The sequence below is a fragment of the Pollachius pollachius genome (genome assembly GCF_949987615.1).
Source record: "Pollachius pollachius genome assembly, chromosome: 6".
NCBI lineage: Eukaryota > Metazoa > Chordata > Actinopteri > Gadiformes > Gadidae > Pollachius > Pollachius pollachius.
The window spans coordinates 16693717-16721263 of record NC_136939.1 but is presented as its reverse complement, the minus strand read 5'-3'; the positions used below and the strand labels follow the sequence as shown (position 1 = coordinate 16721263).

The 27547-nt window shown below is 43.2% G+C and overlaps 2 protein-coding genes across 3 annotated transcripts; one reads left to right on the top strand and one right to left on the bottom strand.

Annotated features, from left to right (window-relative positions):
- Window positions 1–208: 208 nt before the first annotated feature.
- Window positions 209–7246, top strand: pitx1 (paired-like homeodomain 1; the record flags this gene model as incomplete). Of its 2 annotated transcripts, XM_079737720.1 has the most annotated exons (4): window positions 209–254; window positions 3946–4101; window positions 5167–5369; window positions 6698–7246. In XM_079737720.1, 4 exons carry the CDS (start codon window positions 209–211, stop codon window positions 7244–7246), a joined length of 954 nt encoding a protein of 317 aa, XP_079593846.1. The 2 variants fall into 2 exon arrangements, with proteins under 2 accessions (XP_079593846.1, XP_079593847.1); XM_079737721.1 differs by lacking the exon at window positions 3946–4101.
- An 8848-nt stretch (window positions 7247–16094) lies between these two features.
- On the bottom strand, window positions 16095–27531 carry LOC307077387 (pterin-4-alpha-carbinolamine dehydratase 2). The gene is made up of 4 exons (XM_079738799.1): window positions 27401–27531; window positions 26625–26756; window positions 19009–19089; window positions 16095–16339 (listed from the first exon to the last, which is right to left on the bottom strand). The coding sequence occupies exons 1-4, from the start codon at window positions 27485–27487 to the stop codon at window positions 16247–16249; spliced, it is 393 nt and encodes a 130-aa protein (XP_079594925.1). The 5' UTR covers window positions 27488–27531; the 3' UTR covers window positions 16095–16246.
- Window positions 27532–27547: the final 16 nt, after the last annotated feature.

Here is a 27547-nt window from a genome sequence, read left to right as displayed (position 1 = left end):
GGTTAAAAGATCATATCCGTAAGAATGAGGAAACCATTTGGAAGGCTCTGTCAATGAATCAATCGAGGTTATTGATGGATCGGGCTATACTGATCAGAAGTCAACACTCACCTGAATAGGCTTTTTACCTCACGCAAACCATTGTGTGTTCAAATATTACAAATGTTTTCTAATGCAGATTGTTTCATTTTATTCATAGTCAACTGGAATGGAACTGAATCTGACGAAGAATGCAGTCTCTTGCGGAGACCCAGGTAGGCATTTTTAATGTATTGATTGTGTATTACTGCCCGAACATTTAGCCTGCATCAAAGACTGTGTGTTACAATAATATAATTTGTAAATGTGCCACATGACTAAAGGAAACTAATTGTATTTAGTCAATAAAGTTCAATGAATGCGTTATTTATTTCAATAAATTAACAATAGACTATAAGATGGCAACCACCAATTGTTTGTGTTTCCATTAGATATTTTCAACATTTTGAATGACTGGGTTTAAGGAAACGGATAACTTTTCTTATACTTTTTTCGGCATAACATATTTCCAAAGTATTGCAGCCCTCATGTGCATTCAAGTGTACATGCGATAAGGCCATTGTTGCAATTCATAGTGATGCCTATGAAAGTAAAGATAAATTAAAATAAAAGTATTTGAATCTGTAGACTTAAAGGAACTGAACCTTAAATAATTAGGCCTACAATCCACATGAACGAATTTGTTTCGCTCTTTTTTTAAGCGCTTTCTTCTAAGACTGAAAGCTTGATGGTGAAGGTTATAACATTGAGGTTCAAATTAAAGCCCTAAAAGGTTGATGGGAATTCATGTAGTCCTCAAACCGTGTTTTATCATCGGGAGATATGAAACGGTTCAAACTAGTTTCTAAGGGCCTACGTTTGTGGTTGGGGATCATTTGAAGGCAGCCTGTATGACTTGTGTTTTTATTCATATACCAGTGCCAGTGAAAAAATTGTCCAACGTGTACCTCTGTATTAATTGTATTGCCAGCCCATTTGATTGCAATTCTGGATCCGTGTTAATTGTTTAAGGGGAAATTGTTTTTTGGATGTTGTTGTTTCTTAGTTGTTCATTTTTAAACTGAGCATTGCGGGCCATTGACCAAGTACACTATAGAGCAGCAAAGGAACAACTATCACCAAGGCAATAATGCTATTATCCCTGTCCTTCTCCAGTTACCACATATCCACTTACATCTATATGCCCACGTCTTTCGTTTCTTTGGAGGCCTATGTGCAGACCAGCTTTAATTTTCGATGTTTTTGTGGCTTTCTAAAGGCTTTGAGGTTCAATTGGCCACCGTGGGTGTCAGTGGGAAAACACGACAGGGCTGCACTTGTCTGTGTGTGTTTCCTTTATAGCAAAATAAGGCCGAGGAGTTTATTTTCAGGTTTAAATAAGTGTTTGTGTTGCCACTGGCCTTTCACCCATCCTGCCGGATGAAAAGGCTTTTGGATCATCCGTCACACGTGAAACCTGTGGCCCCTCGATTGCAGTATGACATGCAGGCCCATGTTTAAGCAAAGGACACCTCGTCCTTCAGCTTCATTACGAGGCCTGCTACAATATACACCAAACCGCGAATCAGCCTCGAGTTGTAAGTGTAACTACAACAAACTCAACTTTTGAAGCCAAACATTTTGTTGACCCCATCGTGTTGACACGGCCTTGAATGATTCACCAAGTAGGCCTACTCCCAAACAGCGACCCTTCACCGGTCTGTCTTCCGCCCAGCAGCACCATCAGCTTGGGCGGGTCAGGTCCTCCACCTGCTGACCACACTCGGTGACCCCTTAGGACCGTGTCCTTCAGTTTACTCATTAGCCCTCATACATGTCCCCATAAAGCGAGGCTGGCGCTGTGGAGTCGTGGAGTTACTCAGGTAGCCATCCAGATTGAGAAGTGGTGGTGTAATGAATTCCTCTGCGCCAAACTCGGAGAAAGCTCCAGCATCAGGGTTTTCTTGTTGCGTGTCAGTGTTAACTAAACCCTAGGCTAGTCGAACTTAATTATGCCATAATTAAGCCGGTATCGTTAGATCTCTTTATACGGAATTAGAGGAAGAAATTTCCTTGAAGGTTATGCTATTTTATAATATTTATCTGGCGCCTGTGAACGCGCTCGGTTCCCTCAAGAACATACATGTTCAGAGATGGCACACTACAAGGTTCTCCGATCGCTGGGAGAGGAATCGCTCTGAGGAAAAGGGGCAAGCAAATAATTGCTTAGAGGCAGCACAGAATGTGTTCGGAAAGGGCCTTCGGGGAGCTTTCCGGTCGGACGGGGTCTCCTGTCAAAAGTCCCCGTCATACAAAGATTACTGAACACTGGCGCCTGTGACCGGCTTAAGTCAGACGGCACAAAGGCCCGGGTCCGAGGCGCGTTACTGTGGCCGAGCAGGTCTACACATGCTTCAGGTTTATAACAGCACCCCGTGTAAATACAGCCCCATTTATGTATAGTAGTACGGGAATCCGTATAACAGTAGCACGGGAATGTTCGATCATTCTAATTTAAATAATTTCAACAACGAAAACTAATAATAGGCTGAGCCTGTTAATAGTATAAATATGTTTTAAAAATAACGTACAGCTATTTCTTTACAAGGAGACGCTGGGTTTCAGGCTTTTTTCTTGTGTTTGAACAAAGCTCACATGGGGAATTTAAGAAGAAAGATTTTGAAACATGAAGAACTATCTTCATGGTTAGAGCAAAGCGCCCCAATGACGATGATAGCGGCTGACGTCACCCTCAGCGCATTCGTTTATCTAAAGTATTGTACCTATCTAGACCAATGAAAGGTATCAGATATATCAATTAAACTATAATGTATAACAGCATCAATGTATGTCATAGCATAAGCCATCAATTAAATGGCTTATCCGTCACAGAAGACTAATCTGATTTGGTTATTCAACCAAAATTCAACAACGCGAGGATGAATGAGTTCAGTCCAAACTTGTTAGCAGCAGGAATTCCATTCAAAACACTCATAGATAACATAATACAATATATTAGATGGCAGTCGTCTGTATTCCTTAGAAATGTCTGGCATCATTATTCGTGAAATAATAACAATAGTAATTAAATAATAATAATAATAATAATAATAATAATAATAATAATACATGTATATACATCCTTATATATATATATATATATATATATATATATATATATATCCTAATACTGTGGGCCGACGTCGGAGAAAACCATGGAGTGAGCATTTACAATGCCTTTCATTCATACAAATAGCCATAATAGCGCTAATATCATGCGCAGTGATGGAAAAAGAAACAGCGCCTGAATGGCAAATGTTTATTCAGTTCAGCAGACCCATCCGAGACACACACATTGTGTACCCGTGTTTATAGAAGCGCAGCTGGCCGCTGCGTTGCACTGCACGGAACCAATGTTGAACATACCTGCACGGAGAAGTGACCTCCCCCCCGCACCGAGAAGTGACCCCCTCCACGGAGAAGTGACCCCTCGCTTTCCTCTTAAACGCGAGTCCAACGCTACCTTGCACGCTCCCGTGAGGCACCATTCGCCGCGCCCCCAAATTGCGCTTTTCTCCTCCCGACTCCCGAACCCCCTTGGTGGGCGGGTCCTGCTCTCATGTCAGGGAGGTGAACCCAACCGGAGGGGCGTGTCTTCTCTCTAGGAGAGAGAGTGAGAGCAGCTTTGTTCACACTGTTCATATTTCTCTGAGCGGACACTAGGAGCATACGGGCCTCCCTTCTCCAACCAGAGGGGCTGTTCTTCTTTTCCGAGGACGTTACATTCTTGTCGAGAACCACCGACCTCTTTTATTTTTGCTCATGCATCGGCTCACACTCGCCAGCCCTTTGCATTACCACAGCGTCGCCGCTACGCGAAGCCTGACACACTCCCTTTCCTTTTTTATGCGCACCATTTCCCTCAAGGTGGAATGAATTTGGACAGAATCGCCGAGGCCGCGAGACCCCCGCCGGCGCGCGACGCGGCCTCCACCTTTCTAATGCCGCCGAGAGGTTCGAGCAGCGCGCGGGCGATTTTAGAGAACTCCAGCAGCGAGTCGTCAGACACCGAGCTGGCAGCAGGTACCTGAGTCGCATCGGAGCTTCACCGTCCCCCTCTCTCAGATTCCTCTGTATTCATGCGGGTGTTGGTATCTTTCCTGTGTCAGAAGAGAGGGTTCCCCGGGTTTAAAAAGTGTAGCTCGAGAGTGGCACCTAAATGAGACCGTGAGCATTGGGCTGCACGTGGCAGTCCGACCCCCGGGTCCCAGGGACCCTCAGACCCACTTCATAGCCCACTTAATGACCCACTTATGCAAATGTTGGATTTGTGCGTACGTGAAGTAACTTGGCAGAGTACCCGGGTCTGTCAACCAGAGCGGAAGGAGTTGTTGTTTTCTGTCAGCTGATGAGTAAACATCTAGAGAAGACCTAGATGTTGATCTGAGGAGAACCTTTCATTCATCTGCCTTTCCAGGGAAATACGGAGGGCCGTTTTTATTCTGCAAGATGCCTACGCATCGGCCGTGATCTTAGGCTGTTTGTCACACATAGGGCCTGCATGGGTTATTGTCTGGACGGACTGAGAGCTGGATAGGTTACGGTCTGAATGGGGAGACAGCTGGATGGGTTACGGTCTGGATGGACAGACAGCTGGATGTGTGTTAGTCTGTATGGACAGACAGCTCATGCTATTTATTGGATTATCACGGGCTGGTTGTATGTAACCTGTGGCTATATAAAGATTTTGGCAAACGCAAAAATATAAGCTTTTGTTTTATATGGTTGAGGATATTGAGACGAAAGGAATGTCTGAAATGTTTCAAATGACATAACAGCAGTGTATGAGTATGCTGGGTTTAGCTTAGAAGGCCTTCGTTTAATTAGAGCGAAACAACTATCAGATCTGAGAATGGCATGCTTATTCTAAAACGAGGAGAGGGACCTGAAGGCCTTATTTTAGGTCGGATTATTTTCCCTTAAGGTCTCCTGACCCTTCATACGTTTAGTCGGCCTGGACATAGGCCTATATATATATATATATATATATATATATATATATATATATATATATAAACCGATCATTTCTGTCCAACTTGTTCCTCATCTTTGTTTTCATGCGTTCCTCTTTTCCTAACGCCTCGACAGAGAAAGAGAGGATCGTGGAGCACCGCAGCGACGACGGGACCACCGACGACCCAAAGAAGAAGAAGCAGCGGCGGCAGCGGACGCACTTCACGAGCCAGCAGCTGCAGGAGCTGGAGGCCACCTTCCAGAGGAACCGCTACCCGGACATGAGCACCCGGGAGGAGATCGCCGTGTGGACCAACCTCACCGAGGCCCGGGTCCGGGTAAGGCTCCTAAAACACATTCATACCTTTCATATATTCATATTTAAATCAATAGATTTATCGAAATTAATTACTTTTTTACTTATCACATCAAAGAGAGCAGAAGAGAGCAGAAGTGAACAGGTCCACTAATGTATGTCCCTTGGAATTGATTGAGAATAACGAGATTTAATTGGGGGATTAATTGGTCAAATTGATTGCGCTATTCTTCATCAGCACAATGAGATTATATCGGCATTAATTTAAACTTAAATTGTTTAATTAAATTTATTATTGCAATGGTCGTGAATAGACTGTGACCTCGGGGCTTGAGACCAAAAGGTGATAAAGCAATAAAACTCGTGTTATAAGGGGTCTGGGGTCGTGTTGTGACACTGCGTACCCTATCTACTAATGAAGGATGGTTTCCCTTCAACTATTCATTTTTCTAGTTTAAATAAACAAGACATAAAAAACTGTTGCTGCTGGCCTACTTAAAGCTACTTCTGAACATGACGGAAACTCTTAGTTTCTTGTCAGTACAACTCAGTGGTATTTTACACTGGTAAAAAACAGTGGTATATTACCATGGTATATTACAGTTGTATATTACAGTGGTAGGCCTATATTACAGTGGTCAATTACAGTGGTATATTTCCTATAACCAATTAACAATAAGCCTAATTCTTTATTTCCCAGAGATCATATAACATGCGTTTCAGTTCATGTTGAAATAAGACATAATTAATTAATAAATGAAGGAGAATTTTTTTCTAAGTAAATGCCTAATTTACAACAACCCTCGCTTATTAAGCTGCAATAGGGTGTGAAATTCCTCTTTGAGTCAAACTGGTTTACTATGATTAAGAACAATAATATGCAGTGAGTCTGGATTGGTTTCAGCTACGATTTGACTGCATTATTGTTCTTTATGAAAAACAGTGCGAAGCAGATCTTTATAAAAGTCTTAGTTTGAGTCTTAGTACGATTTTTTATTCGACAATTGCAAAATAATTAGTTTGTAAAACGCTTTACATGAAATCCTTCCAAAAATGCGATTTCAATTTTTTTCCCCTAATTACCTGGCATCAAAAAAGAATGCACAATAGCCTGTAGCTGGAATAAAAAAATACAAATGTATTCTTTCTGTATTTTTTTTCTGTTGTTCGAAATAGGCCTATTTTCACGCTACACATAATCGACGGCATTGGCAATATTTTATAATACCTAAAATCGTAATATAATTCGGCCGTGAGAAACAATGATACAAGCGACGAAAAAATCCATCGATTTGTTTTGTCTATTCTGATTCTCTCCGTTAAACTTTGTCTTTATCTATTTATCCTCAGGTTTGGTTTAAAAACCGAAGAGCGAAATGGCGCAAGCGGGAGCGCAACCAGCAGATGGACCTGTGCAAAAACAGTTACCTGCCGCAGTTCAGCGGTCTCATGCAGCCCTACGACGACATGTACCCGGCCTACACCTACAACAACTGGACCAATAAGGGGCTCACCCCGGCGCCCCTGTCCACCAAGAACTTCACCTTTTTCAACTCCATGAGCCCCCTGACCACGCAGTCCATGTTCTCAGCGCCCAACTCCATCTCATCCATGACGATGGCTTCCGGCATGGGCCACTCGGGGGTCCCGGGGATGCCCACCGCCGGCCTGAACAACATCAGCAATCTCAATGGCATCGGCACGTCCACGATCAACACGGCCATGTCCTCGTCGGCGTGCCCGTATGGGCCCCCCGGGTCCCCGTACAGTGTGTACAGAGACACGTGTAACTCCAGCCTGGCGACCCTGAGACTGAAATCCAAGCAGCATCCGACCTTCGGATACAGCGGGTTACAAAGCCCGGGCTCTAGTCTGAACGCCTGTCAATACAACAGTTGACGGGTCAACAGGCCCGGTGAAAACCCCACGATGAGCGGACACGACGTAAGCCTACTTTTGGATTGGGAAAAAAAATTCAGCTAAACTGGATTAGTTGCAATCCTAAATTTTTCAAAATGGATTATGCGGGTTGTATGTGTTTACCAGTAACTTGCACAGCAATTTAAATGCCCATTTTTTTTTTAAGTGATGAAGACGTGTTACATTGTATATACGTGGCATAACTAAAAATCAGACAAAGGGATGTCTGTGCTAATATTTGATTGCGCGCTTTGGAGACGCGCCGCCATGTGAACATGTTGTGGCCCATCACTCGGATTAGGAAGAGAAAACTTTAAAGTTTAACACAAACACAACACCAATCTGGACCCGGTCAAAGAAGAAAGCTCTATATTGTACATAGTGAAATGACTCTTATTATACCGCTTTATGTGTTTTAGGCCTGCCGATCTTCTATGCAGGGGTGCCAGGGGCCCGTTTTAATCCTTTGCGTCCCGTTCAAGACGTTCATGTTTAATGCCTAGTTGTTGTTGTTGTTGTTGTTGTTTTCGCTGAAGAAATTTCGTTTTACTTGTTTATTGAAATAGAAAAACCACGCATGTTTAAATTGAGTGCAACGTGTTTTTGTACAAATTGTTAATAATGTAAAACTTGCAGAAGTAAGTTCTTTAGTCTATACTATTTAGCCTCCAAAGGTGATGCAAAGTCTCCGCGTGTTTATGGTTATGTTTGTTTGAATAAACTAAAAAAATATGGGTTTATTTTGAAGCATATTTTCTCAGTATTTTCTAATCAGGCCCGTTTCGTATATGATCATGAACATTGGTTGACTTTATAGAGGCCTGATATACCTTATTCACGCGACTTTCTGTAAAGAAGCAGAAGCCTCGGGCTAAATCTAACCGCGTAAAGTTTAGATTATCTCTGGGACTACGTATTTAATATCATAGACTAAGACAATATTGTTTGTTATTTGCATGCTTGCCTACCGACGGAACGGCGATTCAACCCCATTCGGGTTTGATCCATCCTGATCCATGATCCATCCACAAAGTGTTATTAGAGGCGGTTCATCTCAATTAGAGACGGTTCATATAAATTAGGGACGGTTAATATAAATTAGGGAAGGTTCATATCAATTAGAGACGGTTCATATCAATAAGGGACGGTTCATATGAATTAGGGAAGGTTAATATCAATTAGAGACCGTTAACATAAATTAGGTTACAATTTCGCTTGGCCAATACAATTCCATAAATTAGAGAGATAATCGGGGTCTCAGTACCAGCACGCACCTAAATTGGCTAAAATAGCGAGCCATTTATGTTGTTATTGTATAGGCCTATAAGCAACAATTTTATACAATTTAGACCATATGAAAAATTATAATTCAAGCCTTCTATTTATTTACCGTTTTGTTATAACAGTATCGCACTTGTCGTGAAAGCAATCCCATATCTAGTGAGGCTGCCCTGCACTGCTAATCAGTTAAGAAGCAGATCAAAAGGCCATCAGCTACTGCGCCTTTTGATCCACAGCTTATATGTACTGCTAAACAGCTCATATACTGTACTGGTGAACAGCTCACTGTACTGGTGAATATTTCAGATACTGTACTGCTAAATAGCTCATATGCTGTAGGCCTACTGGTAAAAACCTCGTAGCCTACTGCTATACAGGCTGTTGTTTCAACAGGTCTCCCTGACCGGGGGCGTGGGGGATGGGGGGGGGTTAACAGAAGTGGTTAACAGAATAGATAATAATAATAACTTGTGTATAGAGGCCTAAAAAATATGATATAGCGAAAAAGCATCGATCTAGTTAATCAACAGCTCTGTCTAAACTAATTAGACAAAGACCACTCTGGGTACGTTATAAGTGGAACCCAACGTACCAGGTTGGGTTCAAGCCCGAATCAAAACTCTCACACGAACGCACACGCAATCCCACAGACACATATAACACTATAATTCACAGAAAAACTCATGTTATTCATTTAAACATTATTAATGAATAAACACAATCTCAATAAAAGCTTGAATAGCTAAGACCCAGACAGAAGAAGAGTAGGACATATTACGGAAAAATGTGCCAAACTGCCAAACTTTCCCATCTTGAGTTAAAACAGACTTTCAACCTGCTGGTGTCGTCTCGCGAGACAAATCAGCAACATTTATCCGCAATAAGCAATTGGCGTAAGAGAGAAATGATCCAGACCTTCCAAGAGTGGAGAACGGACAGCCCATATCCTCATTCACATTGATATATTTAATTATCTAATTTGTATATTTATCTTGGAAAGGTTGTGTTGATATCTGTTTCATTGTAGGCCTACATCAATTCATTTGGACAATCGAAAAATATAATCTAAAAGAAAATGCCGCCCAGCCTATGAACCATGAAGGGATATATTTGAAAAAGCTACTAATAGGTAGACATATTTTTATGTTAATGAATGTTTTATAATGAATAACACTATGGGATTGCACCATTGGCAAAGCATTTGGAATTTGTATACGTATATTCATATGCTAAGCTTTAGAAAACATAATGTAAAAAAGTAATAATCACAATATTTATAATAATAATAATAGTAATAGTAATATTAGAAATTATAATATTATTTATATCGATTATTATTTATATTATAATAACTGATAGATTAATCTATAACCTATATCCCAAAAAATGTGTGTGTGTGTGTGTGTGTGTGTGTGTGTACACGTGTATGTCAGTGTGTGTGTGTGTGTGTGTGTGTGTGTGTGTTTGCATATGTGTGTGTGTGTGTGCTTGTGTCTGTGTGTGTTTGTGTGTATGTGTGTGTGTGTGTGTGTGTGTGTGTGTGTGTGTGTGTTACTTACTGCCCACTATGCCTCCTGGCATGTAGGGCAGCTATGTGTGTGTGTGTGTGTGTGTGTGTCAGTGTGTGTGTGTGTGTGTTTGCATATGTGTGTGTGTGGGTGTGTTTGTGTCTGTGTGTGTTTGTGTGTATGTGTGTGTGTGTGTGTGTGTGTGTGTGCATGTGTGTGTGTGTGTGTGTGTGTGTGTGTGTGTGTGTGTGTGTGTGTGTGTGTGTGTGTGTGTGTGTGTGTGTGTGTGTGTGTGTGTGCGTGGGTGTTTGGGTGAGACAAACACCTCTTGTTTTGGCAAGACCCTGTATTAATAAACATAAAAACTAGAATTGGGTTATAACTTTACCACTATAATATGCAACCGTTATTCACTGACTGCATATGCAGGGCTAGTTTTAAAGTGATACCCAAGATGGCAGAAGGTCTCTTAAATCCTGTCTTATCTATTGCTGCTCCTAATATGCATAGTATACAAGTTCTCACCTCCTAAAAAGGTTGCCCTTTAGTCCAAAGCAAATATTTAGTCTTTTTCTTGAATTCCGTGATAGCAAGAGTGATGCTCCTCTTCCTGGCTGTTAGTAAAACCTTGGAGAGGTTCAAGAATAAGATTAAGAAATTTACAATGTTTTTAATCATACAGTATAATGGATGACCAAAATAATTCATGTGAAGACAACTGCAAATGTTATGGTTTTGAAGTAGCCTGGTTACGGTAGCCTGATTAAGGTAGCCTGGTTATGGTATCCTAGTGACGGTAGCCTAGTTACTGCAGCTAGCTGCTGATGGTGGATTGTGAGTAGCCCAATGAGCACTTGTTTGACCACTTCGTGCATGCTGATGCAGGCCCGAATTCAACAGTATAAATTACTGTAATGATGTATACACGTCCTGAGAAAACGGTCATTTTAGGATTAGCGGCCATGTTGAATCTAGCATCAGGGCACTTTCAGAAGTACCAAAGGATTGTATGGTCAAGGAGTACAGTACCGGCAACGGTCTACTGTAGCATTGCATGTCATACTTATTTTAATATAGAAGGCGACTTCTTTCATATGTAATATTTAAACCTACCGTAGCATGTACTCCGACTACGTACTACGACTTATGCATTAATACGGTTTATGGAGATTTGCATTTTGGCGAATATTTAATCAAATACTAACCAAACTAACCGGTTTGATGATGTAGTTCCAAACTACCAGTTAGGTGTATTAACAAATCTCCTCCCACTTTATTTAAACCCTCTCTTTTTTCCTATCTGTCCAAAAAGCTATTTCTAGCAAATGTTTATTATCTGTTTTTTGATAGTGTAGAATATTTAAATCCTTAAGCCTCTTTCGATGAAGGGTCCTTATCGAATGAGCGATAAGATGGGAAGGGATTTGCTTTAAAAGTAAATGTACAGTAATGGTGACCTCATCAGCCTCGACTAGACACTGCACTTTTTTATCAGCAGCTTGCTACTGACCATAGCATGACTCTTGCTGCTTACCCAACATGCTACTTAGTACTGACCCTTACATGCTACTTGCTACTGACCATAACATGCCTCTTGCTACTAACACTACATGCTACTTAGTACTAACCCTAACATGCTACTTGCTATGGGTCCTGAAGAATGCTACTTGCTACTACCCTTAGCATGCTTCTTGCTACTTACCCTACATGCTACTTTTCTATTTACCCTTACATGCTACCTGCTAATACCCCTAACATGCTGTTTGCTATTAACCAAAAAATGCTACTTGCTACTAGCCCTACATGGTACTAGCTACCAACCATAACATGCTACTTGCTACTGACCCTAACATACTGCTTTCTACTTACCCTAACATGCTACCCGCTGCTACCCCTAACATGCTACTTGCTTCTTAGCCTAACATGCTACTTGCTACTATCCCTAACATGCTACTTGCCACTAACCTTAAGACGCTACTTGCTTGCTACTATCTCTAACATGCTACATTCCACTAACTACAATGCTACCTGCTACTATCTAACTAACCTGCATGTATTTGGGCAAGCTAGGAGGAAGACCTAAAATGCCTGACCCTGAGAAGATTATGCTAACTCCCTATGCAGGGGATTTGAACCAAGGACCTTCTTGCTGTGCTACCTAAAACATGGTGTGCTCTCGCTGGATCTCCTGGACCCTGCAGGAAACCACATATGATTACGCAGAGAAAATCCTGGTGGAAAGAAAGCATGAAGAAAAAAGCCTTCTTATTACTGGTATTTGACTTTAATACTCCTTGTTCTATGTTAGACTTCTGAAAACCTCCATATACATCAATATGCTTTAATTTTATAAACCTATTTAAATGCCCTGCATGGTTTACTTATAGAAGGACATACAAATAATAATTAGAATGAGGTTTGTTAACCTTTTAGGCTTCTGTAGTCTGTGTTATCAGGGTCGGCTTGGCTCAGGAGGTAAAGCAGTTGTCTTGTAACTGGAAGGTTGCTGGTGCGATCCTCAGCTCCTCCTAGCTGAGTGTTGATGTGTCCCTGAGCAAGACACTTAACCCTAACTGCTCCTGACGAACTGGTTTATGCTTGGTTGACTCTGCCGTCGGTGGGTCAATGATTGTATTAACTGATGTAAATCGCTTTGGATAAAAGCGTCTGCTTAATGCCCTAATTGTAGAAATCACTGTTTTTACATGATGAAAATATAATTGAACATACATTCCGGAAATAACCACGGTTAGAATTAACCAAAATGACTATTATTCTGAATATCTAATAATTGGTCTTATTTTTCATGATTTAAGAGGGTATAGTTGACCAATAATTATTCTCTACCTGAGTTGAGGTCTGCTAAATGCCCTAATTGTAATTGTAATTGATTATGTTGTACTTAATCAGCATTTCACTTAGCCTGGCTACTACCAGACCACGCCAATCGTAGATTGCACGTTGGTCTTGGGAAGCTGCTGTCATTTTCTTCAGCCCAAGAGGCGTGATCAACGGGCCTAGTTCAACTGACTCTGTACGCGATTGGCTGCTTGCCGTCGCTTCCCTGTCGTCATTGTGTTAAACCAGCCAATAGCGCGCCAAGGGGAATGGCCAGCCTGGTGATTGGCTCCCGCAAAAACGTATCGGAAGCAGAAAGAAATGTATTGCTCTTCTCCAGACCCTTGTGCAGGGCGAACTCAATTCACCGGAAGAATGGGCGGGGCTACCCAGGAATTTCACTATTCATTGATTATTCATGCCCATCAAAACAGTGAGTCTGCATTAATTATACTCATATTATAGATTATTATTATTATCTAGATCCAACATTCATCAGTACATACTGCATATTACCACTGAATACACCCTGGCCTAAACGCACACAATCACACACACACACACACACACACACACACACACACACACACACACACACACACACACCCACCCCCACACACACACACACACACACACACACTCATCATAACGCACTGACTTCTTTGACCTTCTTATCTTGTATTTACTATCATCAGCTGGTATCAAGTGTTTCTCTCCTGCACGCGAGGGGAGTGGAACTACTGTTAGCACGCTACAGGAGAAATATCGCCGGCTATCACGCACACTCAGCAGTCACAGAGGAGGGAAAAAACTCAAACAGAAAGACTGCATCTCCCCCTACATGCCTTTCTCTTGTCTCTGAAATGAACGCCTGTCCTTGTACTGTGTGTGTGTGTGTGTGTGTGTGTGTGTGTGTGTGTGTGTGTGTGTGTGTGTGTGTGTGTGTGTTTCTCTCTCTCAATCTCTCTCGTTCCCCTTCTGTCACTCTCAGAAGCGGCAGGAGAGTTATTATTGTTCCATCTCAAGGTGTATATATATATATATATATATATATATATATATATATATATATATATACACACACACACATATATAAAGGGGAAAGCCATTGTGAACTCCCCCAGCTGCCCTCTGTCTCGCCTGTCTCTCCCCTCATCCATTCTCCACTCTCTTCCTCTCCACCATTTGCTCCTGGTTTATCTTGGAGATGCCCCCCCCAAGCACTCACGTTTCCTATTCAACATGTCCTCATTTATTGCTCTCGCTCCTGCCTCTCTCTCTCTCTCTCTCCCTCTCTCTCTCTCTCTCTCTCTCTCTCTCTCTCTCTCTCTCTCTCTCTCTCTCTCCCTCTCTCTCTCTCTCTCCTCCACCCCCCCCCCCCTACTACTCATGGGCCAGGCGTGGAATGCCTGCGATGCAGATATGGCAGGTAGAGTTGGAAACAGATTAGGGAGCCAGGGTCCACAGAGTGCTGTAGCTTAACAGGAGGGCAGGGCACATTTTGTCTGCAACCTCTGGTCATCAGCTGAGCCCAATTACCTCCAGGAAGGGTACACATCTGGCCGGGCCCTGCTGGCTCTCATTCAGGAACTGTGTACACCAAGACATCACGGCAGGCAGAGGACGGTCGGGACGAAGAGGTGGTGGTCCTGTCTGATCAAAACATAATGGTCCAAACAGCATTGCATAAGCCTCAGGCCAGTCAGTTGGTTGATTGTAGTTTGTAATTATCTTTCTATAGGCAGTGCCACAGGGAGACATGGTCACGGCGAAGGCGTCCGGACACATAGTCCATGTAGACAGGACATCAGTGAAGCATGTGACAGACAGGCCAACATTAAGACAGACACTCACAAGCTGAACTATAGAGAGGAATTATCTAGTTCTAAATCCCAGCCTTGGGTTAAATGTTTGAGAAGAAAGACCCAGGGCTTGTCTGAGTACTATCTAATAGAGAACAGATCCAACAACTGTCTCATTTGGTTCATGACGTTCCCAGAAAGACGGATAGATAAGGGGGTCAAAGGTTCAAGGATCCTCCATGTTCTCTGACATATATCAACATTAGCTTCTATGCTTCGTATGACTGTGTGTTTCACATGTTCCCTGAAAGTGAAGGCTGCTGCTCATCTCCACATTTCTCCTTGATCTTTCCATTCTGCTGTATTTCAGGAGCTATCCCGCCACCAAACCTAGTAGCGCTTGGTAAAAATATATTCTAGAAAACTGCTCAGTTTTATACCAGATATACAATGGGGCAGGATCACACACTATTACGAACAAATGTGTTTTGTTATCCCCAACAAGCATTTGTTTTAATTTAATTGAAGTGTCCAATATGTAAATATTATCACAGAGTTTCACCTCATGCATCAGTTTCATAAAAACTGCTACAGCCACATCTGTCTCCCCCCTGGACCAGACCGTAAATCTGACGAACCACCTCCCTCTCTCTGACCCCGTCTCTGCTGGGTTTGATCCAAAGTTGTCAGAAGGAAGACAAGAGGTCTGCTGAATCACTTTGGAGCTAGGTCTTAACTTCTGAACCAGTCAACATCAGGAGCTTCATATGCATCGCAGCATCGTCGTTAATACTTTGTTCTAATTACACATTTTAAATTAAACATTAGAGAATGCCGAGTATGACGAACGCATAATAAAAAGCAATGTCACCGGTGCAAATAGAAGGAACTTGTCTGGACGAAGTTCCCAGAATGCCTTGCTTTCCCAACCCCACCTTCTTATTGACCGGATCCTTATCCTTATATTTGAACGCTGATATCTATCTCTGATATCTAAGTCCAATTTATAACCCAATGTTTTTTATGTTCATGTGTGTTTTATGTTAGGACAAATTACTAATGAAAAGGATTATAAATCATTATTTATAAAACAACGATATCTCCAAGTCTAGTCATTCTTTTCCATTTTTTTTTGCCCGAAAATGTTGTTCTTTCATCACAATAAGCAGAAACCCATCATATTTAGTGAGACAATGGAAATTTAATTGCAGAAAGTATTGATTTTTTAATTCCATAACAAAAACAGTACTCAACAAATGCAATGAAAATATTTCAAATATTTTTATTGAATAAATCATATAGCAGAATCTTACAAAAAGACCCAATTTTTTTTCAAAACCTGCACAATTCATATTTTTAACTGCAATCAAGTTATTTTATTCAAAACAATGAACTTCTAGGTGTCTGAAGATTAAACCCAGCAACCCAGGGACATTTGTTTCTCTAAATCAACTGGTTTTGTTAAGATAAAGGTCTTCAGTGATAAAGATATATAGTGCAGGTTTATCAATTACTAATAAGATAATCATTTAATACAAATTGCAACTTTATTAATTTATACAGGTTTTGTCAATAAACTTGGCCATTTTGATATCGCGTTTAGAAAGCCCTCCACAGTCATGGGTCGTCAGCGTGATCTGGACCTGCAGGAGAACATTGAGACCCAACGTTGGAAGCAAATTATAATCAGAGGAGCTTGTACTTCTTTTTGTAGCTATACATAAAAGCTACTGCTTATCCACAATTTATATCTGCAACTTGAATCGTGCATCTTTTATCACCAAACCATTGAACTTGAATCATTCAGTAGCCTTTGAATCGTTCACTCATCGCAATACTGTAGTTGCTTCGTAATATTTCTAGAAGTAATATCTCTCTCGCAGCATCACATTGTATTGAAAACCCAATCTCCCGTTTTATTCTAAAATCTTCATTTAAATGGTCTGTTTATTGTTGCCGTCTCCCGTCGTCGGTTCAGTTTGACCTTTTGAAGAGCTCTAGGCTGCTGCTGATTAGGAGATATACAGCTAAACTTCCCTGGGAAACGCAAACAGGACTATCTTTATTCATATGTACATGTATCACATATAGAAGCTGTGCCTAATATGCATTCCGTTCAAGGCAAGTACAGCAGAGTTAGAATACAAAGTAGCAAAGAACAACAACACAGAACAGAAAGAACGAACCAAGCCCCACAGGAGAGGAGCTCTTCAGCTCATTTAGAGACCCTGGCAAGAGAGAGACGTGGGGTGTCAGAGAAAGCAGGAGAGAGCGAGAGAGAGAGCGAGAGAGCGAGCCAGAGAGAGGGCCAGCACCCTCCTCATTCAGCGTGTTAATGAAGGATTAGGCAGAACATTCTTCCAGCAGCAGAAGCCCTACCGCACCCCTCGGCAGCACAGAGGCGACTGCCTTGTGGATGTCGGCTGGGTTTCCGATCTGCCGACGTTTCACTGCTGAGGTGGGAACTGTGTTCGAGTCTGAGTTGGGTCCATGTCCGCGCCATGCATGCTAACATGTGGGTTGTGTGTGAATGTATGTGTATGTATGTGTATGTGTGTGTGTGTGTGTGTGTGTGTGTGTGTGTGTGTGTGTGTGTGTGTGTGTGTGTGTGTGTGTGTGTGTGTGTGTGTGTCCGGGGGGGGGGGGTCATATTTGCAGAGCTTTTCACAAGCAATATGATGGGATTACTTGTTTAAGCAACTGCTCTTCAGCAGTTGCTACGTTTTGGTCGGTCCGCCAGTTGTAATCCTCCTTCTCTCTCCGTATTTCACACAGAGAGACCCTTCTGTCCTCACTGTCTCTGTGTGTGTTGTGTGTCTGTGTGTTGTGTCTGTCCTCAGTGTGTCTGTGTATCTGTGTCTGTCCTCAGTGTGTCTGTGCATCTGTGTGTCTGTGTGTGTCCTCAGTGTGTCTGTACTCTTTGTGTCTGTGTCTGTCCTCAGTGTGACTGTGTGTCTGTCTTTCTTCTCTGTTTGTCAGTGTGTCTGTGCGTCTGTGTCTGTGTGGTGGTTTTTTAGACTTTAGAGTCTGCCTCTGTAACTATACTAACTAGAATATAATCCGTATAGAGCACCTTCATTTTCAATGTGTAATTATAATACATAAAGTTATTTAATCTCTACAATTACATGTACAAATAATAATAAATTATATGTATGATATATAATATAGGCTAACATTTCATGTTCCATTTCTGAGTACACATTCATAAACATTACATAGAGCTGCAATATGATGAGCTTATGGACCAGCCTACATCCTTACCTTATTATAGAGTTAAACCAGCCTACATACTTACCTTATTATAGACGTTAAACCAGCCTACACCCCTACCTTATTATAGACGTTAAACCAGCCTACATCCTTACCTTATTATAGACGTTAAATCAGCCTACATACTTACCTTATTATAGACATTAAACCAGCATACATCCCTACCTTATTATAAACATTAAACCAGCCTACACCCTACCTTTTTATAGACGTTAAACTAGCCTACATCCTTACCTTATTATAGAATTAAACCAGCATACATCCCTACCTTATTATAAACATTAAACCAGCCTACATCCTTACCTTATTATAGACGTTAAACCAGCCTACACCCCTACCTTTTCATAGACGTTAAACTAGCCTACATCCTTACCTTATTATAGAATTAAACCAGCCTACATCCCTACCTTATTATAGACGTTAAACCAGCCTACACCCCTACCTTTTTATAGACGTTAAACTAGCCTACATCCTTACCTTATTATAGACGTTCAACCAGCCTACACCCTTACCTTATTATAGAATTAAACCAGCCTACATCCCTACCTTATTATAGACGTTAAACCAGCCTACATCCCTACCTTATTATAGACGTTAAACCAGCCTACATCCTTAACTTATTATAGAATTAAACCAGCCTACATCTCTACCTTATTATAGACGTTAAACCAGCCTACATCTCTACCTTATTATAGACGTTAAACCAGCCTACATCCCTACCTTATTATAGACGTTAAACCAGCCTACATTCTTACCTTATTATAGAATTAAACCAGCCTACATCTCTACCTTATTATAGACGTTAAACCAGCCTACATCCCTACCTTATTATAGACGTTAAACCAGCCTACATTCTTACCTTATTATAGACGTTAAACGAGCCTACATCCTTAACTTATTATAGAAGTTAAACCAGCCTACATTCTTACCTTATTATAGACGTTCAACTAGCATACATCCTTACCTTATTATAGACGTTAAACTAGCCTACATCCTTACCTTATTATACAGTAGACGTTAAACTAGCCTACATCCCTACCTTATTATAGACGTTAAACCACTCAGGGTGATGGTTCATCTTCTCAGCTTGGAGGGCCACTCTCGTCATGAAACCAAACGCCTGTTAGAAAGCACAATTCATTTAAATAAAATACGCACACAATAATGAAATTAATATAAAAAATATTAATATAACGAGCTAATAAGGAAGGCATCAAGGGTACATTTCAATGTTAAAAGTTAAAAATAATTAAGCACATTTCTGACGAATCAACCAAATAGAGTGAGATTTAGCGACGCGCGCCACGTGCACCACGCGCATTATTGTAATCATCTAAAACGGAGGCTTCAAATCCCTCGTCATGCGCACGCGGGGAAAGGCTGCAGCGAGCGAGTAGGTCGACTAATTCCAGGGCAATTTCCCACTGCAATCTCAATTAAGCCTCTGAATACATCCTCTCTTCTTAATTAAATCAATTGAACCGCCATTGTTTACAGGCTGTCACTGCCCATGCGCTCAACCCGTTCCTGCAACTTTCTCCAACAGAATTAGTCTGCAGGAGGAAATTGCATGGCGTCCTTTAAGCGTGTTGTTACATGGTTGTAACCAATTTTCTGGGGACCTCCCGTTTGGTCGGAAACCCTCGCGTGTAACACGATCGTGGGCTCCGATCAAATTGGTTATCAAGGAAACGAGCACCTGATCAATTTAAGTAATTGTCATATTCCTGCAACTTGACCTCCACTGGCACCAATTTGAGGGCCGCGGCCGCCTGCTTATTCTCAACTCCCATTGGCTCTAATGAGGGCTGCAATAAGCTGCTTGTCATGTCAGGTGTAGGCCTAGACTCTCGCTCTCTCTCTCGCTCTCTCTCGCTCTCTCTCTCTCTCTCAGTTTATTTGTGCAAGGTTTTTGAGCGCGTGCCAGATAATGGGTGCCGTTAATGACAGGTTTAGGTTTAAGGGAGCGTACGTAACACTGTTCCTCAACGAAAGGTGCTGATCATTTGTCTCATTATTGACAGTTTAAGCCATCATGTTTTACAAAATAGCGTAGGCCATTAATGTAGAATAAATTCAGAATGTACTCGGTCACTTTCAAGAGAACAATATTTTTCTCATACCCTTTGTGATTCTCTATTCGTTTCTTTACCTTTACCTTTACAAAATGTCATGAGGAATATTACTATTTTATATTCCATTGGAAGGTTAAATGGATACCTGATGCCAAAATGTGCAGTTGTGTTTGACTGTTGAGTTCATTACTGCCTTGGCCTACACTATTAGTCCGCTATTAGTCCAATCTTGCGGAAAGAAAAAACACGAAGCATCACATTCACCTTCCGTTTATAGAAGCTCTCCCCGAGCCGTCCGGGACGGCCGGGAGATGTTTAAACGGAGCGACGCACGGAGTGTAAACTGGACGGGAATGGAATGTGAAACACAAGACACACGGTTCAGCCTACACACACACACACACACACACACACACACACACACACACACACACACACACACACACACACACACACACACACACACACACACTAACAAAATGTATATTAAACATATATAAATACAGAAAACCAATAAGGAACTAATTAATGAATACATTTATAGCAAAAACAAATGTTTTCGTTATTTAGATGGTTCCATAAATTAACCGCTCGACAAACGGGAGTTTTAGCGACGTTCCGCGCGCACCACGCTCATAAAGACACGCCGACCCAAACACCGTTCCCCCACCCAAAAGGCGGAGGTCTATGCATGTGTAACCAAGCATTGGGTTCTGATTTGAAAGCTTTTTAAACCCCTGTTTCCGGGAGTGAACCCGGGTCAAAGTCCTGCCTGGATGAGGGTGTCGCCTGCAGGTCAGCTGCCCTCCACTTGGGACATCGGAGGAAATAAAGCGAGCCTGAAGTCAGCAGGGGTCAAGGACTCTTATCAAGCCTCTTTGTTTACACGCCTGTATTGTGAGGCTCACACCTCCCAGGCCACAGGTCAGACAAGCCTGCTTTATTCACCCAGTCAGCCAGCCTCATCAGGTAAACAGCCAGCCAGCCTCTTCAGGTATACAGCCAGCAAACCAACAATCCCCAGTTATAAACTCAAGAGTCTCAAAAAGTCTGTCAACAACTCAGTCAGCCAGGAAACCAACTTGTCTGCTAAATGTCCAGCCAGCGAAAGAGCAAGTCAGCTCGACACCCAATCAGCACAACAGCCTGTCAAATCAATGCCAAACCGGAAAAAGAGACAAACAGTCAAATAAATGCAGAGCCAACCAGACAACCAGACAACCAGTCAGTCAGCTACCCTCGGCCGGCCCACTTTGTGCCATGTCAGCCTTACCATCCTGCCTGACTGGCCCGAGCTGCTTTAGCTGTCAAAGTGGGTTAATTTGACTTGACGTTTCACAGAGCCCCATCTCAAATAATCACAAACACCCGCCTGGAGACCACTGATACGCCCCCCGCACCCCCCCGCCCCACACACGCTGCTTTCACAGGGGCCATTTTCTGCTATTATGGAATGATTGTCATATAACTTTGGACGGGACTATTTAGACGTCTCTCTCTGCTTGTGGCGCAGGGCTGGAGCCCAGGCCTTGGTCTGAAATACATGTGTGTGTTATTTACAGATCGCCTTTCCACCGCCGCGCAGGCCGGGGGCTTACAGACGCCTACTCCGCCTTGCCAGAGCTAAGTGCATGCAGATTGTGTCTACCCGGACTAGCCTCTGGCACGCACGCACGGCATGCACGCCATACACACGCACGCATTCACACCAACCGCACACACGCCGTACGCATCCACGCACGCCATCACACGCACACACACACACGTACGCACAGACGCACGCACGCCATACGTATGCACGCATGCCCTACACGCGCACGCATTCACACCAACCGCACACGCACCACACGCACACACGCACACACGCACGTGCAACTGAATCCCTTCACATATACAATAATAAATTGCGCTAGCATGCGCACGCACAGCCACACAAAAGAAACACACAGCATCAGTCAGGAGATGCACCTGCATCCGTGCACTCGCACACACTTCCCCCACCGGGCGCCCACCGCAGCTCGCTCGCCAGCGAGTTATCCTGCGAGAGCCGTCATCGCGAGCAAAGCGGCTGGCTGCTGTCTGCACTGAAAGGCAAGACGGCCCGAATCCCACTGTGGTGGCAATCAGGAGGGTGATGATGATGGTGATGATGATGGTGATGATGATGGCGTCCACACCTCTTACATTTCATATCGCTCGTGCTGCCAAGGCGGCACTCCAGATGTCTCCAGCTGGCTGATGAATCCCCCCCCCACACACAGACACACACTCACCCCCAAAACACCCCTCCACCCCCAACAACCCACAACCCTTCTACCCGCCACAGAGCAAGCCAACATGTAACTGGAGGCCCGAGATCACATGGCTGGATCTCACCGAGGGGGGCTGCTGCTCACTTATTCCATGGAGCTGACGGAGGGTGTCACCATTGCGTGTTTGCAATGCACGCATGCCTTCTCGCTGGCTCGCTGGCTCACATCTTCCCCCGTTTACATTTCCAACTTGGATCCGAGGTGAAAAACAAGCCCAAACGGTTCACTTTGATGCTCAGACCCCGACTCGTGTCGTTGACGGAGACCACCCGTGGTGTGTTGTTCTCGGTCTCGACTGATTGGGGACGCGGGGCTTTGGCTACCGCACAGGTCCTTTATAAGTGCAATGAATTCATTCATTAGCTGGTTCTGTAATAACTGAGTCAAAGAACCCTGAAGGTTTGGCTCAGACGGAGGTGCGGGGAGGACCTTGCAGTCTTACAGGCACCTTGTTGACAATGACGATGAGGACATGCCACCGCCACCAGCAAACCACTGCAGGGGGACACACTAGGGGCTTAACAAGACACTGGGGGAGTTAAAAAGGAGAGGCTTTGACATCTCCCAGATTGTGTGAGCAGCCGTCCTGGCTGGCTAGCCCTCGGCGGCGGCCCGGGAGCACGTCATTGGTGGGACAACCGGGGTTCTCAGGGAACGGCCCAGTCAGAGGACGGCTAGGAACCAAACACCGCTGATCCGATTAACTGCGCACTCTGCCGATGGGATAAGGTGTGTATTTGTCTGTGTGTGTGTGTGTGTCTGTGTGTGTGTGTGTGTGTGTGTGTGTGTGTGTACATTAACATGCATGCATGGAAGTCCTTGGCATGCAAGTGTCTGGATGTCTTTTGAGCTCCGACAAGCACAGTAGTAGCGTGTAATTCTGTAAGTGCCGACAGTGTGTGTGTGTGTGTGTTTGTGTGTGTGTGTGTGTGTGTGTGTGTGTGTGTGTGTGTGTGCGCGCACGTGCAAGTCCTAGTATCTGTGTGCAGATGTGTGTATTGGTGTGCCTGTGTGCATATGGGGAAACAAAGATGGCCTTTAAGAGGTTAGTTTATCCAGGGGCTCAGTTTTTACTTGTAAAACAACGTGTCTAACAAAAGCAGGGCCCAGCATATAACGAGAGAGAACGAGCATGGCTCGAGAGCCAGGCTGTGTCTGCTGAACGAGGAAGGGGAGGCATGACAACATGTTCAACAGGGAGGGAGTGAGGGTGTGAGCCTAGACCAATAGACCTTAGGTACACCAGGGAAGGTGGGTTATATGTAAACAGAGCAGTTATAAAGCTTGTCCCCCTGGGGGAAAGGGCGGGGTATTACATCATTGACCATTATTTGGTGACTTAAGTAAAGAACTAAAATATAAAGATAGTTTAAGTAATGCATCCAATAATACGCAGACATCCAAACTGACGTCACATGCCATTTGATTTGAAACTTTTTTAAAGATTGTTTTAATTAATTCAGTGTTTATTATGTTTATTTTGTTTTACAACGGTGTGAAAGTCTTGGAAGAAAAAAGCGTAGAATACAAGCCCGATTTGATCCGAAAGCCGCGTCTCTAAGAGAGCAGCGTTCACACCGTGCTCCCTGCGGCGGGCCCCCGGGGCGCTTTAAACCCCCCAGCACGACAGACCGTGGTTCCAATCCAGTTCAAGGCATGATGTCCCACACAAGCAGCACCATTTCTAATAACAAACACTTCTATTTGTACTCTTTCATCTTAAACACGAGGGTAGGAGTTATTATCTTCATTATCATCATTTGCACAATTCCGACTATGGACGTTTATTGAACGGGACAACGTCATTCATCTAAATCCCGGCCATGCAGACAGCCGTATGATGTTGATTTACAGCATTCACCCAGATATAGGCCGTAGTGTACGTTCAGAAGAGGGGCAACGTCTGAATGATCAAACGTGGCCCCTATTTAAGTAGATCAGTGACAGGTGACTGGGAGACAAAGGCATCTGACATGGTCCATGACAGTTACATGTGGAGTCCCACTCAAGAAACGGTTATATAACCTTTCCCAAGAGGCTACCCTCTGACCAGATCTGGCCGAGTGACTGCTATTTGTAAGTTTGATTTGAACTTGACTTCTGGTTAATATCTTGCGCCTGTGCCTCTTATGAAGTCAACTGGGTAACGGGTGGTTGAAAACTTTGTTTAAATGTTACGTTAAGCGGAGATGAACCGTGGGGGAGGATGGCTTGACACTCAGGAGTCCATTGTGGTATATATTTGCCGGGGGCTAACATTGGAAGTCTTAATGGTGTGGGGGAGAGTCATTGAGTCATCAAGCTCAGCAATCGTTGCAAAAGCTGTAGTGGTGCAGCGAGCAGCTAACCTCTGAGCAGCACACACCATCTTTAGTCTCACCGCTTCGTGCCACACGAGAATTTGTGCTCCTCTCTGCGAAACGTGAAGCAGATGGTCGGCATCCTAATAACCGAAACATCAACTTTTTTTTTTACTCCCCTATTATTGTTTCTATGACTCCAACACCGAGAGATGGAGAGGTGAAAGCAAATAAAATAGAAATCAAAGCATTAGAAACAGAGGAAATAGACTGTACAGCAGGCTCGCTTGCACATGTGATTGCCAGAATTCTGATGGACCAAAGGGGCTCCAGAGAAGGGATTGAACCCTTCAAACCCGATTAAGTATCCTCGTTGTTGATGAGGAACCATGGTGCTCCCGGACGGCTCAGACAGGGACACAGTGTGTGCCCGCACTGCCTAGGATCAATTACTGTGTTGGATGTTACAACATTACAACATCACAACACTTTCCACTTGCAGTGCTCAAAGAAATGAAGTAAACTAAAAAAATGTGTATGAAACTATCATGTTCTCCTTTTGGCCCACTGGCATCTTTAACTGATGGGGCCCTTGTGTAGCTGTGCCATAGACTGTAAAACTTTTTTTTTTGATATATATAAATAATATTCCACTGTGGCCTTTTGCCGTCCATGAGTGCAGTGCTTCCACCCCCTGCAGGTCACAATTGAGAATGCACCCCTAAACAAAACCCAAATTAGTCCAATTACGGAATTAAGATAAAATCTCTCCAAAGCCAATCGCTGATAAGTACTAAAACCAGCAGGCCACTGCTAATGGGTTCACTCTAGTAAGGGCATTTAAATCCAAATATGAAAGGAATGGATTAAAAATTTGCTATACAGCTTAAAAACAAATGTGTGTGCACACAAGAAAAATCTAATATAGAGAGACAGCCAGAAAGACAGACACACACACAGACAGACACACAGACATGAGCAGTAAGAATGAACGCTGCAACGTGAGCCCCACATTGGGCCACAAGATCAGAAAAAAGAACGGCATTGACAAGTACACAGCGACGGAGAGAGAGAGAAACAAAGAGAAGCAGGGGACAGGGTAAAGGAGAGTGGCAAATACACATAAAAAAGCCGACCCTAATGATGAGGTGGTTAGTGGTTTCTGTGAACCAGATGAAACATTTTAACCAATTTGATTGTTTGCAAAAGAAATCATTTTGATCGAAACCCCAATTGCTGCCAACTGGGGGCCTGGCATTCCTCAGCCTAATAGGGCCTGACACGGTGGGTAAGAGGAGAGGGCCTGGAGCCGGAGGACCACATGGAGCCCGTCGCAGCGCCGCCCACCTCTTCAAACAGAGGGAAAGTGTAAAAACAGAGTTTGTTGGGGTCTAAAACAACTAGAGGGGCCGCTAAGCAGCCTTGGGAAGGTGCAGTCCACGCAGAGCCCTGAGCACGCTGCTTACTAGCTCCATGTGAACGGGTTGCTTCGTCTCACAGAACCAGACTCTCCCCGCTTTGAGGCTCAAGAGAGATATCCAGAACAAACTTCAATTACTTTAATAGTAGCTACAAACGGGAATACATTAATAAATACATGTTATACAAATACTATGACATACATTACCAAGGAAATGTTGCCTGTGTTAAGCTTGTTGCTCTTAAATTTTCAAATTAAAGTACGGGCAATTTGATTTCCTTGACTGCCTTTTATAAAAGTGAGTACGTTTGCAGATCAAATGAATTAAACCAGACTAAAATAAAATAATCAAATGGAATTTTAGCAGCTTGTAAAAACAAACTGGTGCAGGTGTATTTTGTTTATGTGAACAGTGGTGGATGCAGTATCTAAAGGATAGAACACACACACACACAAACACACACACACACACACACACACACACACACACACACACACACACACACACACACACACACACACACACACACACACACACACACACACACCTGGTTGAAGCTCTTGAATCGGAGCTCTTTGTAGATGGCGTCCCGGGTCTCCACCTCCGCCCAGCCGGTCGCTCTCAGCTCCATCACCGACTGCTCTCGGTCTGCTGGCGTGAGCCAGTGGGACTCCGAGGCCTGGCGACACAGTACGAGAATGCATGAATAAATGCAATTATTACGAACAACTGTCTTACAATGGTTATAACATGGTGGTGACAACAGGCAGTAGTAATTATAATGACCATAACATATTATTACGATACTATACTATTGACTCACATTGTTTTACCTTGGAACAGTTCGGTCTAAATTGTATGTGTTAAACTACACATTTGACTACAATGATAATATTAGAAGATGCTTTTTTTATTTAGACTTCAATATAAATTTATTTCTTCACCATATGTTCACGTTGTTATTGTAGGAGGTTGAAGCAGGCATGCTACTTTCATGCTATATGTGTGTTCTTATAATACATCCAGGGTGCGTGCAGCAGAATGCCATAACATTTTACCAGATGTCCGCAGGGGGGCAGTGTCACATTAAGAAGATGTCGTCTAAGTCCTTCTGGTTCATGGTTCAATTTAACATACGGTAGGTATACAGTAATGCGCCGGTAACGTATTTACCTCAACAAAGGTAAATCATAGTCGTTCATAACCGTCGAGCTATGGGCCTAGGTTTACGCAATGAAATATGGACATGTGTTGTAGTATGCGCCACTGCAACAGATAAGAGTTGGACGCTACTAACGCACGGTAACCCGAGTTCTCTCTCACCATGTTAGAATGTCTTGATATCGTTGGTAGGAGGCTCCCCAGCCTAGAAACCCTCCAGGACACACTGTTAATGCCAAAGGTAAACATGAGCCCTTCAAACGCTGTGGTGGTCAACAGTTCTGGTTCTAGCGTATGCTTGACATCATA